Below are 22608 nucleotides of genomic sequence, written 5' to 3'. Positions count from 1 at the left end.
AATGAACGCAGGTAGTTATCGAGTTATTCTGCTGAAGGAGGTAAGCAAGTTGTTAGGTTTTCTTGGATGTCATGCATTAGTTTGGTTCTATTTATCATAGAGAGGTTTCTCTTAGTAGCAGATAAAGGTGGATGGTTAGGGACTGATACGTGAAGATGGCATATAATGCAGAGGTGATCTGGTGCAAGTTCATGGGATACCAGGGAGGACCATATAATGTTATCATCAGGCCTAAGAAGAATCCAGTCTAAAATGTGACCATGTTTATGGGTGGGTTGGTTAACTGGCTGTTTGAGGTTGAAAACAATAATGGAATCCATGAGTTTTGATGTGTTTGGGTTTCCGGGACAGTCAAAGTGAAAGTTGAAATCTCCAAGAATAATCAGAGGAAACTGAGGTATGGGCAAGACAGCCAGAACACCTTTCCTCCATATTTCTGTCTTGTCATAATTTCATTATTGACTGAATATAATGAAGAATTGTTATTGCTATTTTACAGGACTATGGCAATTTATAATTTAAAATCAGAGACTTAGTGAAGAAGATTAATTTTTGAATATTCGGTTGAAAAGTGTTTTTCTTTTACGGGCAGTATGTCCGAAAACTAGTTCAAAAAGGACCAAAACCTGAAAAATCTTGAAGTGATTTCTTAAAAGTAAACAGCTATAAATTAATATATTAGTCACAATTTTTTCCTTATCAAAGTAATTTAATCTAATAATCTTCTTCAAAGTTTGTTGAAATATTTCCAACGCCCCTTGATTTTCAGGCTGATGAGCAGAACATTTAAAGTGGATGCCTAACTCATGCAGAACGAGCTGGAAATTCGCAGTCATAAAATTTGACCCTTGACATACGAGATAGATATGGGATGGTCAAAAATTTTAAATACAATTTATCGAAGCTTTTACTATCGTTTTAGTTTTAATATTTCTCAGAGGAATAGCCTCTTGAAATCTTTTAGATGCACGTATTATGGTCAACAAGTGTTGGTTGTCTGACTATGTCTTTGGTGCGTGACTGATACAGTACGCCATTATTCTGCTAAAGGGTTAGTCAAATGCAGTAATATGTTGCAGACGGGTCTTAGTTATCTTCTGATTTCCTCCCATTTGACAAGTGTGACAAGATCTACAGTATTTACAAACATTACTTTTGATTTTTGGCCAAAAACATTACTCAAGACCTTGTGATAAGTTTTAATGACTCCCAAATGACCAGCAGCGAGTCCCATGGTTAGACTAAGAAACAAATTTGATAGCTCACTGATCACTTATCATCAACGGGTACATATCGTGGTCTCCATTTTCTCATAAAGATACCATTGTTCACAAAACAACTCTTACTTGTGAGTCTTCAGTTTTACTAACATCCCTCTGTAACAAATAGGCGATCTCATGTTCTTGTTCTTGTTCGATAACTAGTGCTTGTCTTTTGTCACCTGGATACTAATAGAGAGGAGTATTAAAAGATGATAACTGTGATCAATACCTCTTTATTTACCAATACCGGTAGTACAAGTGGCCTCATTAAAAGACTGATCAATATATCTGTCAGCTAAGGGTATTATTTACTGATCAACATCATCTTCAAGAACTCTCTTTGCCATAGTTCATGTAACAGGATATAAATCAAATATATCAATTTCAAAAGGATCAACTTTTTGATCCAATTAAGGCTTGTCAGTTATAAGTGCATTAACCAGAGCCTTGTTTCCAGTTAGGTCATTGCCTAGGAATGAATTAATATCCTGAATTGATAAATAAGAACACATCTCCAACAGTCACGGGTCCTGAGACTAAACCTGATGCAACTTAACACAATGAAGAGGAACATTAACAAAGCCGCACTCTACTTCCTGAATAAGAACACTTTCACTTGAGAAAGACTTATCAGACAAAGACAAATTACTTGACAATGAAAGGCTGCGAAACTCATGTGCTCCTTAAACTTTTAATAGGGTATGGCTTGGAAAAATCACCAACACGTGAAACACGCAATACAGAACCTTTCGACATCATTTCCTAATTCTCCAAATAAGACACGGGTTTGTTTAGTCCAACAAATATATTGCTTTTAATACATAACCATTACATTGTCCTCTAAAACTGATCATTTGGATCAACTCTGTCTTTATTCTGTTGCTTATTTGTCAACCAGTAACAATCAATAATAACATGTCATTTCTTCTTAAAATAGATACACGTAGGAAGAAAAAAGGATTTCTCATCGGTTTTATCGGAAGTTTGATTCATTAAAGCTGTGCTATATTGTAATTTGAAAGTAGTCGTATGCGGCTCAGATGATTATTTTTTCAACCAAAAATTTGCTGAGAGGAAGACATTTTGACAAATGAAACCTTGTGAGTCAAGAAATAGTCATCCGATGTACTAGCATCATTTTCCAAAATTTCGACCTTTTTCTGATCACGTACTATGAACGAAATTCATGAAATCTTTATTTAATATGAGTTGTCGAAGGTTATATATTTATCAACCTTGCAGGTTGAGCACCATCTATCAAATTGTCGTGCTTTTCAAATGCAAATTCGATATAGGTCTAATCCGACGCTTTTCTACAAATCCTAAATCTTTGTCGATATGTCTCAGGCACCACCTCATAACCTTCAAGACATATTCCTCAACCACACCATAATCAGCAGTGAGACGTAAATATCTCAGTCAATAGGTACACTTTGAAATAACATCCAGTGCACTCTTTCCCATTTCAAATTTTATGCAATTTTCTCAAAATGAAGAAATTATTCATCAATTTATTTCCTGAATAGGGGCTACTAACGTGATATATCTAATAACATCAAAACCTGAACTTGTGTGTAAAGTGTGTGCGCGTTTGTGTACTTTTCGCTTCTCATGCAATTTTTAAAATCTTAACCGCCCTTCTCTTTCTTCATTTTGCATTTACATTCGATTGTCATTCCTCTCTCTCTAACTCTCTCTCTCCTCCTTCTGCAATTGCATTCGCATTTGTATCTCTTTTCTATTTTTGAATGTGCATACCTTCCTTCTCAAGATGAAACTTTCTTAACTCTAATAACATCAGGGTCTTTTAACTGCAAATGTTTACTTATGCCTTCCGTACCTGTAAAGATTTCACAATCAAACTCAAAACACGTTTATCAAGGAAACTTTTTTCCACCCAATAATGAACCAGCATATTCGTTATGTATTGTTTCGTGGAAGAATCATTCGCTTCAGAAAGATCATATTATTTGACAAACTGAATCAACTCGTGTTTTTCAACTCTAATCCTTCCTGGGTAGGACTTAACAAAGTTCTCCATTGTACATAACAGTGTGAAAGCTTCACTAAAGATTTTTCAAATATGAGAAATCAAAATACCAGGGACTAAAATAATTCCGGAACAAAGTGAATTTCAATTTAGAAAGCAGTTGTAATTTCTATGAAATATTTAAAGAAATTCGTATCCGTTAGAGCCCCCCCCCCAACCCATTTCTGTTATGACTCTATGGTCTTTTGTTTAGGAACAGAAAAGAGCAAAATCAACAAGTTTTTGCAAAATTCAACAAACAATTTATTTCTTTAAAATGCAAAGTAAAAAGATGAAACGGACTTACAGTTGTTTCCAAAGGTTCCTAAAAATTATATCATAAGTTCTAAAGTATAGAGTATGTACTATAATCCGCTGTTGTGCCAGTAGATTTGAATATGTTGATATGCTAACAGTCTTGATGTAACACAGTGTTAAAATCCAAAATGTCCTTAGAAGAATCCTAAATATGTATTTTATCCTTGTCAATTAGCTCATTGTAACTCCAATGAATAAATGAAATAAATAAATTGTTTCAGATAATAATTGAACACAACTAAAAATATTGATTCTTCTCCAGATGCTAAGACACTAATGAAAAATTATAAGGTAAACAACCCTTATATAAAAAGCTAAGACACATAATCTGAGCAATAATGAAGTTCATAAGTTTTTTTTTAGAACATTCTAACTTGTCAGCAAGGTCAAGTCCTTCGCTGAACTTTTAGCAGCCAACCAGCCAAAAATCAGGTTGACCATAGACTTTCCAATAAACATGTTTACTAAGAAAATCACATTTTCTTAAAGTAGAAACCAAAAATCATTGACAAAATTAGCTATTTAATACGTTGTTTACTAAATGACCCCCACAATCTATAATCATAAAGAAAAAGCGCTACGCATAATATCGATATACATAACAATCTTAAAATGTACACTGTTACGTCTTAAACCATGTAACAAGACAAGGTAAAATCCGATAAGCATTCTAGTTTCTAAAATATAAACTTAATTCCCTAAAATATAAAATCAAACAAAGTGAAAGAAATAAAAATAACTTACAGTGCATAAATTCCTAGAATATCCTAAATTTTACTATCAATTTCACACGAATCCGAAAACAATCCAAAGGTATTCCGAATTAAGGTTCGAATGTGTTTATGTGCTAGCATATTAGCACCACTGAGGAATCGCATTTCTAAGTACAAAAGATTTTCCTTCAACGTTATCTCGTGAAAAGAATATATCACTAAAATCCTTGAAAGTTTCACGTAATCAAACAGAATTATTTAAATATTCAGGTCATTGAATAAATTCACACGTCTAATACATGTTGAACATACATGGTCCAAACAGAAACTGGAAAAAGGTGAATGTAATGTATCTTATCAAACGCAAGATTTGGGGCCAATTATTTACAGATTTTATTGGATGACAAAGGCGCTAGACAGAAGTCTGCTTGCAGAACACGTCTCTTCCCATTGCCATACCTGTAGTGATATAATTCTAACTGAAATTGCACATCGGCGAATGAGCAGTTTGGAAGCCAGGAATGAAAAGGAATCATACTGGATACGCCTTTATAGAAAAATGAAATCAGCTAGGTTGCCATTTTCATCATTTGAGACGAAACGAATTAGGCACGACATATAAACGTTTATAATTTCAAAGCCTTCTGTTATGTGCATTCTTTGCTTTGTCTCTCTTTTGCGTTTGCCTTTGATAAGGAGTCACTGTGAGTCTAACTGCGATGTTCTGTTGTTTTTCATGATGCTTCATCTAATGAGAAAATACTAATTGTTGATTTGGTCCCTCTTTTTAATGAAATAGATGGTGTCTTAGAGTTGCTAAAAATCACACCGGTCAAATGTTGGGAAAAAAATTCTAGATATAGGTTTTTGTTTTGCAAACAAAAAAGACTGCTCCTTAATATCATAAAGAAGTGAAGTATTCGCAGAGGGTTGATGGTTTGTTTACGCATATAATTGTTTCAGGCACAGGGTCCGGAAACAATGGGAGTCTCGGTTATAAAGTTCTAGAAACTGGCAATTTTTGTTCAAGTAGTACATGTTAATCCTATTATAAACTTCTTGATCTTACTAAACAGATTAAATTTTGTCACTCTGTAAATATTTACATCATCATCTCGATATCAGTGCTATAAGTGACTAGTTTTCTTTGAAATATGCAAAATATTCACATGTTGTTATGTCAGTCTTTGGATAGTTTTAGTACTATAAGGTTTTTGGTTTTCGGAATTTATCAGTTCCAGTCCGATGGTGTCGATACAGTGATTATATTATAACTTGCAGGAAATACACCAAACAGTGGAATATTATAATATTCCTGGTTTGGATTACTAACACCTCGTATAGAAGAATGTAATGTTGGATCTGGTATGCCAACATATATTACATATCATTATCAGGCTTTATATCTATATACAATCATATATCTCTGAGAAAAGAAATTCACCCTAAATTTCCTTTATCTTGTTCAGTAAAAGTTAAATTCATTTCTTCCATATTAAGATCTGGAAACTTACTAATTTGTTAGTAATTTATTGATTTATTTTACCTTTAGTGCAAAATGTCTTTGAATCGGGATGCAAAACTGAATGCCAAAATCCATCTTCCTGGCAATGCAGCGTATAGTCTACATTAATAAATCCTGGATTGCATTCGTAGTCACATACATCTCCAGGCAACCCTTCACATTGTCTTTCCAGATGATCGGTTGTGATATAACCGCCATTGATATCCACTGGACAACGTTCTATAAAATAAAACATTGAAGCATTGCTTGGTTACGTTGATGCACTTTTATGATGTGATTCTTGACTACAGACTGAACAAAAAAGAAAACTAATCAAACGAATAATGGCAATATTTCATGGAGATCTTCTTTGCACATGGAAACTGCATATATTGGGTACGTATTAAACATTAATACAATATAAACTGTAAACCAACTTCATTACATATGACTATAAAAACGGATCAAAGGTCATGAACATTGTACTTTCAGTTTCTTTTCTTTAGGAGATCGATATATTGACACTTTCAAATGAAGCAATCTCCGTACACACACACACACACACACACACACACACACAAAGATTTTGTTATCTAATGCATCTAGATATAAAGTAACAAATAATAATAACTCATTCAAAAAGTATGGGAGTACACGGTCTTTCATATATACATCTTATACTAATGCCTGTATTATCTACCTCAAGTTACAGCAATCCATTGGAAATTGAAAATGGTTCCATTCGCAAGATGGTGTGATATATTGCATCCATTAAAAAGTAACTAAGTGCAATAACTGATAATATGAGAATAGAATTATTTGCTAACGTTGTATCTTCAGCTGGTGTGCTAAAAATATTTACAACAGTCCACCAAAACAACTGTAATACCAATACAGTTTTGTTTACATGATTCTGTCTAACATAATATTTAGCTCTATGTAAAAACTGCAAAAATGCATAGTCAAACTTTGCTAATTCTTGGTCACTGAGAACGAAAATTATGCTTAAAATTGTTGATTTGCTGTAGTTTTAAAGATATGATATTGGGTCAGTGTATACGACCTTGGACTTGGGAATTACGGAGGATAAGTGAGTTATAAAGGGAAGTGATCTCAATTTAAACCAGAATTGACTAAAATACATCGTTGACTGGATCTATGACTGGGTTTGGACAGTACATGCTTTTCAGGCAAAACAATGAATGATGCAATATGAAGATGGTATTGTGTCATAAATGATATGAATTGCATCATGTTATTCCTAGAAGTCATGAATGATACAGTCATAACTAAGCTTACATTACTCTGCTGAATAAATTGATCAATATCAGCTATAGAGTTCATACACTGTCGTGCTCTCTTATTTGTCAGTGTTTGATTTGCAAAGGGACACCTTTCTGTTTAACCAAAGTGAGCGGAGATGCCTCGTACTTGTGTGAACATTGCAGGTAACTTCTGCTATGTTTGTGGTGAAGTAACATTTGCATCACAAATGCGCAGTATAATCACTCTGGTTAAGAAAGCATATAACCTTTATTTTGGCTGAAACATTGGTGACCAGGAGGGCCCCACACATATGCTGCAACACTTGTGCAATAAACCTTCGCCAGTGGTTGAACATGAAAAGAAAATCTATGCATTTTGCTGTGCCAATGATTTTGAGAGCACAAACATATATCAGCAATCGTTACTTCTGCATGGTGTCTCCAGTTGTGACAGTTGTGTTAAAGAAGAAAAAGTGGACTATGCATTATCCTAATATTCCATCAGCTATACACCCAGTACCCCACAGAGAAGGACTGCCGGTTCCTGATGCACCATAATTATTCTTATTTGAGTCAGACGAGGAAGAGGATGAAACGTCTAGTCCTGAGCCATCAGTCTTATGACCTATATTTTCTCCCATCATCTTCCTCTGAACCGAACCTCATAACACAAAGTGAACTAAATGACCTTGTCAGAGATTTGGAACTATACGAGAGTAAGGCAGATTTGTTGGGCTCCAGACTACAATGGAATCTCCTGGCAGGTGATTTTAGGGTTCCCATGCTCCGTGAATGTCAAAAGGAACTTGTCTCATTCTTTTTCATGAAAGGTGATCGTGTAGCCTGCAACAACATCGATGTTATGATGGCAGCTCTCAAGATAGTTCACAGTTCAGATGAGTGGAGACTGTTCATTGATTCATCGAAGACGAGTCTTGAATCTGTTTCGCTGTATAATGGCTATGTTATGCCATCAATTCCGGTTGGTCATACAGTCCATATGAATGAAACCTTTGAAAACACGGAAAGAAATTTGAGGTGCATAAACTATGACCAACATCAGTGTCAGCTTTGTGGTGATTTGAAGGTTCTTGCTCTCGTGCTTGCTCTGCAGACTCTATTGACACGGTACTGCTGTTTTCGCTGCGAATGGGATAGTCGTGCGAGATTCCCACTTCATCAAGAGAGATTGGACACTCCGACGGTCATTGGAGCCTGGGAGGAAACGTTTGAGCATCCACCACTTCTTAATTCAAATTTATCTTACTAACTTTGCACATCAAACTGGGTTTGATGAAGAACTTTTCTGAGACCATGTACAAAACACAAACAGCTTTCAAGTACCTCCATGATTCGTGAATTCCTTTGAGATGATACATTTAATCGTGCACTGCATGGCAAGGAAAATACAGCATGGAAAGCCTTCCGGTTAGTGGCAACAAATCTTCTCGGAAACAACAAGACAGACTACAGACCGGTGTAATTGATACAATTTCCTTTAAATACAGTGACAACGGAAAGCGTGTTGTGTCCTCTGTTCATCTATGAATTTTTAAAAAATCCTTTTAAGGCAGGGAAATTGTTTTTCTTTTAATTATGATTTGTCCGTCATTTTTGCTTCCTTCAAAGGAGGCTTGTTTTTTATAAACACGTTTTTGCTTTCAAGTCAATTACACTAAGTGTGTACGTGACAATAACATAATTTAAAAGGGCTTTTCTTGGATGAGATAAGAAACCACTTCCGCCTGGACCAGAGTAGCAGTCCTCAACTACTTTGCCTTAATTCTGATGATACGCTATCATCACAAATCATGGGCAACAATCAGCTACACTCCATTATCCACAGTGGCTGCCTGTTCTGAGATTTTCTCATTTTCATGAATATGCATACACCTACTTATCCAATCATAGGCAGATAAATCATCCCCTCACCCACGATGATATTCACTGGCTTTTTAGGGACTGATATCTCTTATTTCATTAAAATGTGCACAAATCGGCAGCTAATTTTGTCTGCACACACACACACACACACACACACACACAAACACACATATGTATATATACACACATTTACCTGTACTTCACGCGGATGTGGAGCTACCTTATGGTTCTTTTGGTGAATATATATTCTATTTACGCAGCAAATCCTATGTTTGGGAGTTGTAAATTCATGTGGAATAGCACAACTCTGTGGACATTTTGAATATTGCGCTAGATATGGCTATCACCAAATGCGTTAAGTGTCTGAAGTGTACGCAGGTGTGTTCCGGAAAGATTTGCATGTAGAAAAATTGCACATTTTAATGAACAGGTTACGTCATACCCACATACCGTACAACAGTATCACCACATATTTGGGGATTGGTGGGTGATTTTTCGGTCTTAACCAATCAATGCCAGCGCAAATAAGATTATCTTGCTGTTGCGATGCAACATGATCTTTTATATTTTAATGAGCGAGTCAAAGTTTCCTTTTTATCAATCGATTTAAAGGTTACTTCCACTGGTGTGTAGAAGACTATTACATTGCGTTGTTGATCATGTGTTGTGGTTTTTGCGTACTCAGAACAAGGAAATCTCCACACAGGTAACCATGGGTGACACATAGGCATACCAGATTGTTGCCCCATGGCTTGCAAAAATTAATCATGATGCTCTTGCCCTAATTGCCCTAAATTTTTACAAAGTAGTGTCTCATAAGAGTGTGTGTGTGTGTGTGATTAGGATTTTTAACGTAGCTTTAACTGTTTTTCAGTCATATTGCTACGATGTCTGCTGTGTGGCAGTTTATAGTGATGTCTAGCGCTGGGGCATAATTCTGCAGACATTATTCTGACACCAGGCCGACCAGTCCTAACACTAACCTCTTAATGATGAGCGTCAAGCGAGGCAGCTGTTATACCATTTTTGAAAGTCTTTGGTATGTCTCGGCCGGGGTTCGAACCCACGACCTCCCGCTTCCGAGGCGGACGCTTTAACCACTAGGCCACCAGAGCGGTGTCTCCAAAGAGAGGGACGTTTTTAATAGTGTTCATGATTGCACGAACATCTCTTTTAGCAGGTGATACGTCATGTATGGTAGAAAATATTCAGCTTTGAAACAGTTTCAGCTGAAACGTATATTAAAATAAAAAATGTATCATGTGTAGCTTGAAGATATTTGTAAAGCTAAAATGATTGTATCTTTTATTTTTTCATAATGAATTGAGCAACTGTGCACATATGGCAGATAATGTACACAGAATTTACATTTTGAAAGTCACAGAAAAAGTAAGAAAAGAAAATACGACTATACAGACGTTATATTTACTGACACCCATGATTGTTATTTGAGACCGAGTTGTATAATTTATGGACAGTATTATAAACATCTATGTCGGTTTACATCAAAGCAGAGTAAACATGTATGATACAAAATGGGGTCACTATGAGCTGGAATATATTTCATTCTTCCAGAAATGACATTTCCACATGCCAAGATTCAGTTTCCACATATTTTTGCTTATAAAATGTAAGAGTTACAGCGTGCTTTTATCGTTAGGATTAATGCAGGCATTAATAACGTTTTGATGAGCTAAATACGTTAGACAACAAAGAGGAAATATTTTGCACTATTTAAATGTATACATACAGAGAAATAAAGCGGTAGTGCAATGGAGGGGTTCAGAAGGGTAATTGATGGTGCCATTGGAAGCTATTTTTTATTTTGTTTTGTAGCTGACTTTCTCGTAGTTTTTCATGTTTACTTTAGGTTAATTGGGCAATTCTTCACAAAACATATATGTATAATGGGGGATGGAGGTTGGCATTTGACACAAAAGTGTTCTCTGCAGCTAAGTGAGAATGCCATTGAATGGAATTGCCCCTCGGTTCCTCAAACCCTTGTAATGCGATTGGAGAAATACATGTTTAGATTATATGATATTTACAGTAGCTAGTGTTTATTTGTATGGAGATTTTATTATATATGTACATGTATTAAAACAAAATGAATATATTGTTTTCATTTGTATCATTAAATTGAAGTTTGGCCTTTGTATACCGTTAATCAAAATGGCAGGGTGAAAGTAGTTATGATTCACATTCCTTAGGTCTACTTTAATACTATTATATTAACATGTAATATTATATGGTTACATACAATACAAAGTTAGAAGTTCAAAATCCAAGTTCAATAGGTTTCACAAATTTATGGCAATTCCTCATACATTTTAAATATATAAAATACCATTTCAATATCAGTACATGCCCCACCCTAGTATTCTTTACAAGTAAACTAATGCTACCAACCTTTGCTATCAAGGTCATCCATAATCTTGATATTCATTCAACGCCATAGCGGCCAGGTATGCTATTGATTTATTGTACTTGGGTTGGCACGATAAAACCAATAAAGTTTCACAGTGTTATAAAGCACAAAAAGCCATAAATAAAGCCATATTACGTGTATTTATCCTAGCGTGTTTAAATTCAGTCAAATTGAATTGAAATCTAACCCATCCGAACTGTCGACCATTTTCTACACTCCTTCATTTACCATTTCTGTAAAGGCTTTTCTTGGAACAATACATGTGAATGCGTATTCTTACAAAACTCTGTATCCGCTAATCTTTAAATGCTGCAGGTTATCTAGCATCCATCAATCTGTCTTATCAAAGTCATTTAGCGGTCAAAAATCAGACATCTATCAGTCTAACCATGCCAATCAACATCCCATCTCAATCTGCCACTATTCCGTTCCAGGAATACCACTATTCCAGTCAAATAGTTGCCCATCAACCAATTTCAGATACCCAAAATTTTATACATAATGTTGGATCGAGAACTCTATCCTACTGCTGGTAGAAAAAAAGGTAAGACCTTTTGAACTTGTAATGGCTTAGAGACTGCTGCTATTGCTGCATGCGTGTATTATGTACTAATATCCAGTTTGAAAGATTATCACTGGGTTTGTGGAAGCATCTCCAACACTTTTATGATTGTCATTTTATTACATATAAATTCAAATTTTGATTAACTGAAACATGTCTAATCTATTTTCATCAAACTTGAAGTTGATATTGAGGATTCATATTCCCGTCAATTCAAGCTTTTGCCATGATCAATACTGATTTTTAAAAAATACACTATGCGATTAATAAGGCAGATTTATAATTGATCTGTTGAGTTGTCCATTACACAGAATCCTATAAAAGTCAATTATTATCCCAGTCACACATTATTTTATCACAGTCATTGATCATCTTACCCCAGTCTCACAACAGCCCTAACATGTATTTCGACTGCTACCACATTATAAACATCCTATCCTACTCATACCTAATCGCACATCATCCTAATCGTTTGTTCGACATCCCATCCGTCAACCATCACAGTTATTCAGCAGTCAGTACTAGTCATCCCAGATGATATCCCATTCATTTATCAGCATATCCCAGTCACTCAAAATCTTATCACGATCAAACCACATCCTAACAAGTTGTCAAACATCCTATATCAGTCAACTAACATCCTATCCCAGTCAACCATCACCCTAGTGCAGTTCGCCAACAGTGTTTCCTGGTAATTCCACATAATATCTCAATCATTCACCATCCTATCCCAGTTACTCAAAAGCTTGTTCCAGTCACACAGTACATCATCCTAATTAGTTGTCAAACATCCTATCACAGTCACCTAACGCCCCATACCAGTCAACCACCACCCTATTGCAATTATCTCACAGTGTGTCCTAGCTATTATATGTAATATCCAAGTCATTCATCAGCCTATCCCAGTCATTCGAAATCTGATCTCAGTCACACAGTGCGACATCTTATTTAGTTGTCAAACATCATATCCCAGTCACATAATGTCCCATCATAGTCAACCAGCTTCCTACTGACGTTATCCAACAGTGTATGTTAGTCATTCCAAATGAAATCCCAGCCGTTAATCATCCTATCCCATTCACTCAAAATCCTATCCCAGTCACTAAATGTTCTATTCCAGTCACTCAAAATATTATCCCAGTCACTCAAAATTCTATCCCGGTCACTCAAAATCTTAATCTTATCCCAGTCACACACCATCCTAGTCTTATTCAGTTCTCCAATATCCTTCTGGCATTAACCATCACTCCATCCACCACTCATTGTCGTATCACACGCAGTCATCCAGAATTGTATCCTAGTTGTGCAAAATCCTTTCCTAGCCATCTAACATCTAACGAAAGACAAAGCTTCCAAAAGGTCAGTAAGTTATTTGCTCTATATTTGCAGAATATTACTGTTTGTAGTATGTACCCTTAATTAATAGAATCGCTTAGCATATATAATTACCTTTGTAGTGTCTCATCTACATGCGTGTTTGAGAAATGGGCTTGAGCCTTATGTAGAGAATTATTGGATGCGAGGCGGAATTATGTAAATTGTTAGCTTGTGGTCAGACTTAATTTTGTAATTCGCTATTAGGTTACTTCGTAGTAAACCAGTGCATTTATTAATGCGTTATGTTATAATTTACACATGCTTGAATTGTGAATCTGGAAAATGGTTGAAACATGTAAAAAATTGTTACTATGAACGTATGGAGATATCCGACCACGGATATTTGAAGATTTGCAAACTTTGTTTGAGTTGCAAGGTAAAGGTACGCTTCTGATTATTGTGATATTATTTAGTATAACGGGATTAGGATTATGCACTGATGCGACGGAATTTATTGATGTATGTATAAGAAGTAAGAAAATTAATAGCCGTTATCCGATGATAGGCTGTGTGTGGTGTGAGATGAGAGTTCTAAGGTAATGATTGTACCGTCATTGTGTTTCTACGGGAAGGATTTTGGGGGCAAAAAAATTCCGGTTCCATTGGGTCTCAAGTCTACAAGAGTTGATGACGGAATTGAGACTGTAGCCCAGACAGTCGAATTAGACAGCGGAATAGTCGTGGGGGAGAAAGTGGATGATGAGGAGGAGAAGGAGTCTAGAGAAAGTGGAAGAGGAGGAGAAGGCGCCTAGAGAAAGTCGAGGAGGGGGAAGAGCAGAAGGAATTAGGAGAAAGGTCGGAGAGGACGAGGAGAAGGAATTGGGAGAAATAAGAGAGAGAGAAAGGATACGACAGATCAGCAGAAATACAAGGACAGGTGGAAATCAATCTCACACTGCTAATCAAGTGATGCAATAGGCTTATTAAAGGGTTGAGCGGAAGGAGTGTAACTGGAAATTTGAGTCATGTGATTATTGAATTGTTATTAAAATGTTATTCATTGAATTTCATCATTTTTGTATATTTAACCATCTGACCATCGGTATTACTGACTTGGGGTTAGGAGCTTTACATCTATCTTTCACTACTAAGCTTAACTTGCAACACATTATAGCCTGGGATGGGACTTCTGTAATGGTCTACATAAAATATTTGGAGCACCCCACCCCAACCATATACTTCGTCACAAAGTTCTCATTTTGCTTGGGTGCGTTATTTTCTAGTTTTTATTCTAGTAGTTATAACTTTTTGTTCTCTGATTTCTGCTTTATTGGCTTGCTAACTCCGTGGGTCGTGTCCCGTATTTCAGCAACGGTTGCGTAGCAAAATGATGGACGTTTTCGTGTATATTCTTTTCTTAATTTTCGAATTATGGCTCCAGTATGAATATCATTGTATTCTGTAAACTGTGACATATTGCTACCGTGTACGTTGCAATTTTTTGAAAGCTTCAATTGTTAATTGCAACGGAATTTCGTAAGGCATTCCCGTTATATGCACTTTAGTGAAACTAGATTTAAATTGTCTTTGTAGCAGGGGCTGGGAATTAACGTTCCCTTTTTGTCCTTTCACAAAAGTCTCAATAATCTTTAAGAGTTTATTGTTACCCCAAGGGTATAGAATGTATACTCCATTGCACATAATAAGTGCTTGCATATCTAGTGTTGTTTATTTGTTCAACTATGGCCTAACCCTGTCACGGGCTACCAATACAAGTTGAAATGAATGCATCTGTTGGGTCCTATAAGTAGATAAATCTATGTTTGTGACACTGTTTTATTTTTTGTCAGCTCGTCAAAAGAATTCCGACTTTAATTAAACAAATAGTAAAAAAATACAAGTCATCGACTGCTCCCAAGTCATTTACATATTGGTTTAATGTTTACTTGTCGTGTGACCAAAATGACATGAAAATACATGCTGTAGATGCATTAGTCAATGTTATATCGTCATTCTCTATCATTAAAAAATAATTTTCTTGTATTTGATAAAGAAATACGGACGATAAAGCTATTTACGCATTTATTCTTTTCGCAAGTCATTTTACATACCGCTTTTATAATTTCTTGTCGTGGAACCAAACTGTTATGAGCATACATTTAGTAATGCCATAATCAAAGAAGTTATCATTATCATTTATTTAAATAAAGAATAACTGAACTTGATAAAGAAATAAAATAAATAGAGTTTTTTTTTACGAACTTATTTCTTCTTTTCGTGAAGAGAAGTTCTTGTCGTACTTCAGTAATTCTTGGTTTCGGTACAGGATATGGTCGCGCTTAAGAATGTCGCGGTATAGATCAATGGTCCCTTTTATCATTGCAAAATATACGAATCACTGATATATATTCCAGCCTCAAATGGTAACGCACTCTGCACTGATAAAGGCTGTATGTATCATCAGTTACCCTTAGCAAATTTGTGAGCCGTGGTAGATTGGTGCTAGTGTGTCGGACTCGAGACCCAAATGGTGAAAATTCAAATCATACCATCGGATCAACCTGGGTCGGCTACAGTGGTGTCCCTGAGCATGGCACTTGCCTCTAATTGTCTCGGCACTAAATAATCTTCATGATTTGCTGTGAGGTTAAACACCAAATCAATACAATAATAACACAAAAATAGTCATTTTGCCGCCTTCCATTTAGATCCCGGTCAAAACCAAGTTAATGTTTCACGTAGATTAAAGTAAATTATAAATACTTACGATATGTGTCCTGACACTTGGACATATTCCACATAAGTAGAAAATACATCATACAAGTTTGTGAAAATATGAACTTTTCCATGGTTATGGAGCTTCAACAACACTTGTGTCGACACTGATCAATACATTATGGTTTGTTCTATTCGTCGCTATTCACAATCAGTCTAATGCGGTAGGGAAGGAATGAGAGAACTAGGAAGTGAAAATCAAGTACGAGGTAGCTGGTATGTCGTAGCCTTATCGTGGCCCGTCTACGAAGAAGGGGTATTAATATTAGTACTAAGCATGGGGACGGACTTCACTTGCAAATATATATTGGCCTACATAAGTAAAGACCAGGTACAAAGTACATGGATGTTGGTCATTTCGGCTCAAAACCAGTTCGTACCGGATCGATTCGGTACCGTTGTTTCGGCACCCTATGCAAACCGGGTCAATTTGGCCAGCATATGCGGTCGTTTCGGCCCACTATGGTTTAATATAAACGTTATATAAAAAGTTCATATACATTTAGGCATAAGAAAGATTTACCAAATCCCACTCGATATTATTATGGTGTCTTATATTTGCATTGGTTATCTTTATGGTAATTTTCTATGTTTATTGTTATTCCTTATCAAGAAGTAAAAAAATTATTATATAATAGGTTTAATAGTTTTTCTGATTTTAATAAAACAATTAGTCTTTTTTAAAAATCTTTTTTTTTTTTTTATGGAAGATAAGTTGTTAGGTATTTTACATGTTATCATACACCACTATCTGACCAGGTATATGGGACATTACCTAACATTATTTTCCATCCTGATCTTTACTTTTGTTCCTTTACTAAGACACAACACACACACACACACACACACACACACACACACACACACACATCCGCTTACAAAGCTTGTAGCAAAGAATCATTAATTTTCAAACCCCAAGGTGTTTTACGTTGCCTGTTGGTTTGTGTGATGTGAAAAAACACCATGAAACCAACCCAGACGTTGACACAAGAATCCCTTTTCTCTTAATATATCACTTCTGTTATTCACTTTGGTGACATAATTTCCATCCTTTTGTATGATAAAACATAATTTTTATAACAGGTGAGATTAGGGATTTTTGGTGCATAATGTGATCCGAATATAATAATATTTTGCAGGTAAAATTAGAAAGTTGATAAGATTATCAAAGCTTTTATTTTCTATAAGCTTGGATCCGTTCCACAAATAATTTCCAAAAATGTTCAGTAACTAAACAGACATAGAATAAATGCTCAATTTGTTCTGTACCCTCCTTACAGAAGGTACATTTATCGTCATCACTTAAACTGATCTTTTCGAAAACAAAGTCGTGGCAATATTTCTATATTTAAGTCTAAAAGTAAAGCTAATCAGTTTAGTGTGTTTTGTACAAATTTAAGCCAAAATAAAAGTGTTGGTCCATTTATTTACACCAGCTGCGCACCCTTGCTGCCTGGACCAGGTTTTATACTTACCATTTAGGGGCCCCGAGTGGCCGAGTGGTCTAAAGCGCTCACCGTTACGGATCACTGCCATCTCACCGGTCTGCGTGGGTTCGAGTCTCGGATTCGGCCAATGTGGATATGTGAGAAAGCTTGCAAGTAGCTTCTCGAGGGTCGGTGGTTCTTTCCGGGGATTTCCCGGTTTCTTCCTCCACCATTAATACTGGCCGCCATGTATAGCCTATCGCGTGCTGAAAAATGGCGTTAAACCCTACAACAACAACAACAATACTTACCATTTGGCTTTTGTATCATGGTTCTTATTAAATCAATAAATGTATTATTTGCTCTTGCGCTAAGGAGAGAAGGTTTGTTGAGTAATACATTGAAAGTAGTTCCACATTAAACAAAACCCAAACAAACCTTTTCTTTTACCACTTCACTGATATTTTCTAAATAGGAGCAAAGTACTGTACTAAATTTTTAGTTTGTGTTTGTTTTATTTCATCAAAGCTTAACGGAGATCCTTTACATCAAAAATGTCTTGAATAAGTACAACACGGTTTGTTCTTCACCTTGTGTATGCTTTACACTTATCTGCTATTACTAAATTAAGAGTAACTTGAGACGAGTTTTTCTGAACAGTCGATGGTTCATTTTTCCATTGAGATAAAGCATAAATAACAACGCGCGAGATGATATTTTTAATTGTTTTAGAGATTCTTTGAATCTGGTTTTTCCTAATTTAAGAACAGTATACCTCCATTTGTTTGGAAACCATTTTTTTGCCATAAGCCATCTTCGTGACGTATAAGGCGCCTAATCCATGAAAGTTTAATGTACCACATATATGAGTGCAAGTGAATCATACTCAATCACCCTCGCTTACAGAAATCTGTAAGAGTATCTCGTTTTACCCTTCGGTTTTGGCACCCCAAATATACTTGTAAAATAATGCATTCAGTTCATTTTCTATATGGGGTAGAGGACCTGACAGAGCATCAAAAAGATGAATATATTTTGGCAAAATCAAGGATGTTATCAAAGTATTTTTGTTTCTTCAAAAAGGGACATATTCCTTCTGCTCCATCATCCGAACAACTTTTTCACTTCTTCAGCTTCGTCAAATAATTAAGTTCGACCATGTCCTGCAAATTCAAAAAGAGTTATCTACACCCTGTCTAATAAGGTCGATTGACCAGTTATTATCAATTTCGGGACATATTTGTTTTATTATAAAACTGTTTAGCTCCAATCTAAATAGCTTCTGATTTCAAACATTGCAGTGAAGACCTCATGCCGACGCAAACGTAGTTTGAAATCTGCATGGTTGTCTTCCAGGACCAAGGATAAGCATCTAATAATAATGAACAAGACCGCTATGAGCGTACGCTCGTTAATATGAACTAAATTTCATGATAGAAGATGCCTGCATTATTTGTGTTCTTTTTTAGTTAAAATTTTATAAGTTCAATTCGCATTATAAATAGACAGGATGCTAAATGGTCTCCAAGGCAACAACCTCTCACCAAATTGAAAAATGGGTATAAATGTCCATTATTAACGAAACAACGTTTTTGATTTATTGTAGAATATTCTAAACCACTGACAAATGAATTTCCCAAAGTTGAAAGATTTCAGGGCATTCTTCAGAAAGTCCTTTCGACCGAGTGGAAAGCTTTTTCTAAATCTATCAGCAATAGAACACCAAATTCATTTTTTCCTTCAAGATGCTACATCAGGTCACAAAAATTGTCGTATTTTCATCAATGAATCTCCATTTCATATAATTCTTTTGACTGTCACTAATAATAAAGGCAGGACTTTCTTGACCCTATAAACAATTGATGCCGAAGAAATCTTGTAATCAACATTAAGTAGTGAAATTGGTTTCAAGTTTTTAATGAATTTTTGTCTTTATCTTCATTTGGAATGCAAGTAAAGATTCCCTGAGACTTACAATGTCGTGTGTCATATCCAGCATTTAAAACCCTAAAGAGAAAACTGTCTATATCTGTCCCCGCAAAATTGTAGAATTCAACAGTAAATCTATCGGATCTAGGCCTAGTTTCATTTTTCCTTAGTGCTAAACCACATTCATCAAAAGTTATATTTCTTTCACACTCTCAAAGATTAAACTAATAATCCAGCCTACTTGCTTTCACAGGATCTGCGTTTCGCAACTTTGGTGTTTATTGTGAAGATGTAATTGCAAAACATTTGTTAAAGGTTTTCTTTTAGTTTAATGAGGAAGGGAGGAACTATGATTTATATGTAAATCATCCTGTTAGACTGGTCTTCTTTTTTAGAAGAAAACAAACGTAACCAAAGGACACAATTTTATAAAACAGGTAATCAGATATCAAGAAAATTTAATAAAAAAGTGTACTTACCTATCTTAAAATTTGGGATTATAACGCATAAATTGCATTTTGAAAATGATCGATGTAATAAAAATTCATATAAAAGAAGAAAATATTCGTAATATCACAATAAGGTTTTGGGAGACGAATTCCATTACCTCGATAATCCATGTTCTGTCTCTCTCTTTCTCTCTCTCTCTCTCTGTGTCTGTCTGTCTGTCTCTCTCTGTGCATCATTTCATTATTTCCTAATGGTATTCAAATAGTTTAGTAAATTGATTGTCAGATGATCTTGTGCCGGAAATTTGCATAAAACTAAATGACACATTAGAAATTGAGTAAACACAAATATCATACGCTGTTGTAAACAAAGATTTCTAACATATATTTTATAATTCTCAAGAGATAAAACCACCATTTTCTTCATGTTATCGTTGTCGTAATTAATATGAAATGTACAGAGTCAGCAGAATGTAGAGGTACTGAATTAAATAATAAATTTCATAGGATGAAATAAAATATAACTGCATTGACCCTATTTTCACGATGTCTTTTCACTATCAGTAACTGTATTATTTTTCAATAAAAGAAAGAGAACCGTTTCAATTTATTAATAGGTGATTAAGCTGCTTTGAAAATATTCTACTATTAATCTGGCAATGCAGGTGAAACGGTTATACATTATTTAAGTTATTTATTAGCAATTGCAATAACATTCCAAAGAAAAAATCTTTATTATAGTAGCACAATATATCCCTAATAAAAAGTATGTGGACCGAAACGACCTAGCCGAATTCACCTGACCGTAAATAGCGTTGAAACCGAATTGACCTGACCGTAAATTGCGTTGAAGCCGAATTGACCTGGTCCGAACTGGTTTCTGACCGAATTAAATATAAGCCTGGTTACTATATTTGCGCTAACGGAGTTAAGAGGAAATATTTGTGGTAAACATTTTGTACATTTGTGTGATATGATATCTGCAATGTGGCAGTTTATCGTGATGTCTAGCACTGGGGCATCATGCCGCAGACATGTAGCATGATGTCCCACCCAGTCACTTTATCCTGACACCAGGCCGACCAGTCCTAACACTAACCTCTTAATGCTGAGCACCAAGCGAGGCAACTGTTAGTACCATTTATATAAGCCTTTGATAGGACTAGGCCGGGATTGAACCCGCGACTTCCCGCATCCAAGGCGGACGCTCTAACCACTAGGCCACCAGAACGGTGAACATTTGTGTAACGATCTGTATATAGAGTTATCCAGCATTAACATACTGTGCCAGTTGCAACAGGTACAGCAGGCAAGCGTTACTGATATCGACTCAGATATGTCCAGACTTCTTCAATATATCGCACTCTGCATATGTTGGCGTCCTTTCCTTTACCAGCTGTCCTGTCAGACACCTTGCTCCGTTTGAAGTCTCGCGCTACATGTGGTTTGGTGTTAATAAAATGGTCAATTGGTCTTTGTCAAGTTGTTGGGAAGAATTGCTGACGCTTTTTACTTCATGTATACACATATCTTCATATAGTTAATTCATAGTTAAGAACACCTTGGATAATGTCAGTACGTATTATGTAAGATTACGACTATAGACCCGATTCTGGACACAATGAAACTGCTTGTCTCTTGTTAAACATTACGCAACGACCCGTCCGCAGTAAATTAAAAAGGAGTTATACAACATGGACGACCAATTATAAAATCTTATGTTTTCTTTGTAATCCGTCAGTGATGTCACGACCGGTTTGGAAGCACTTTCAGGCTTTGGGGGACCGGAAACCCGAGAAAATAAAGTGCTAAATTACCCCAGGGCAGATTTCAAAGAGACCAGACCGTATCCAATCAAAACTGAGTGATTCAAATCTAGGCGGTGTCTCAATAAGCATCCGCTTATGTTCAGACTAAATACATTTTTCAGCCAGTAAATATGTGAACCTCGCCAGGGGTGGATCGTAGAGAAGCTGAGAGGTATTAGACTGTACAGCGAGAACCAATTCTAGTGAAATTCTAGTTTTGGATTTACAAACGAAGGCTTCTTGATTAGCTATCGTGGCACGTATCGAAATGATGCGAGCAAAACAAACTGTCTAGTGAGAAGGCAGTCAGTTATAGCAATGGCGCGTACAAAGCAAATGGCAAGGACAAAGCAGACTGAAAATTTTTGAAGAGAGGTAGAAAGGGACATTTGTTTTGTTCATACTAACATCTATTTATAATTTAGATTTTTGCATTTACCATAACATTTCAATTATTCTGCACCGCTGCATATCATTAATCCCGTCTGGGATTATATGCGACAGCGCAGAGTGAGTTTGAATTCACTTAGTCTTTGCTGCAAACAGTTTTGTTTGCACTTTATGTTTCATGTATTTTGCATTATTGTAGTATCACTATAAGATTTAGAGAAAAAGTAAAAGGGGTTGACCGGCTCTAAATTACACAATCACATAGAGAAGTTTTTCAATTCGCATTTATAGTATCGTGTAACCCACGCACATAATTCAGAACAAAAAAGGAAAACAAAATGGATCCAGATGAAGGTCAAACCGAACCAGTCAGATCCAAGATCAGACAATATTTTCATACTGTGTATGAAGATAATAGGATGATAGTTAACCACCCGGCTGGGTGTCAGACCATCGACTTCGAAGGCGCCACCAACGCGCCAAGACAAAGTGAAGTTTTGATGGCACTTCACCATATGGGGATAGATATAGGGAAGATTGAAGCCCTA

The 22608-nt window shown here is 35.9% G+C and overlaps 1 protein-coding gene across 2 annotated transcripts in view; it reads right to left on the bottom strand.

Moving 5' to 3' along the window:
• Positions 1-16355, bottom strand: part of LOC149774299 (P-selectin-like) — a 63931-nt gene extending 47576 nt beyond the window's left edge. The window contains exons 1-2 of one of the 2 annotated variants that reach the window (XM_089945447.1): positions 16050-16355; positions 5869-6066 (exon numbers count right to left, since the gene is read on the bottom strand). In XM_089945447.1, coding sequence (XP_089801573.1) covers positions 5869-6066; positions 16050-16131 — 280 coding nt within the window. In that variant the 5' untranslated portion in view covers positions 16132-16355. The remainder of the gene's footprint in view (positions 1-5868; positions 6067-16049) is intronic. The other variant, XM_089945446.1, reaches the window with a different exon arrangement.
• Between the last annotated feature and the right edge of the window lie 6253 nt (positions 16356-22608).

Source organism: Sinohyriopsis cumingii, unplaced genomic scaffold (genome assembly GCF_028554795.1).
Source record: "Sinohyriopsis cumingii isolate HCF-2022 unplaced genomic scaffold, ASM2855479v2 utg000349l, whole genome shotgun sequence".
NCBI lineage: Eukaryota > Metazoa > Mollusca > Bivalvia > Unionida > Unionidae > Sinohyriopsis > Sinohyriopsis cumingii.
This window is presented reverse-complemented; position numbering and strand designations above follow the sequence as displayed.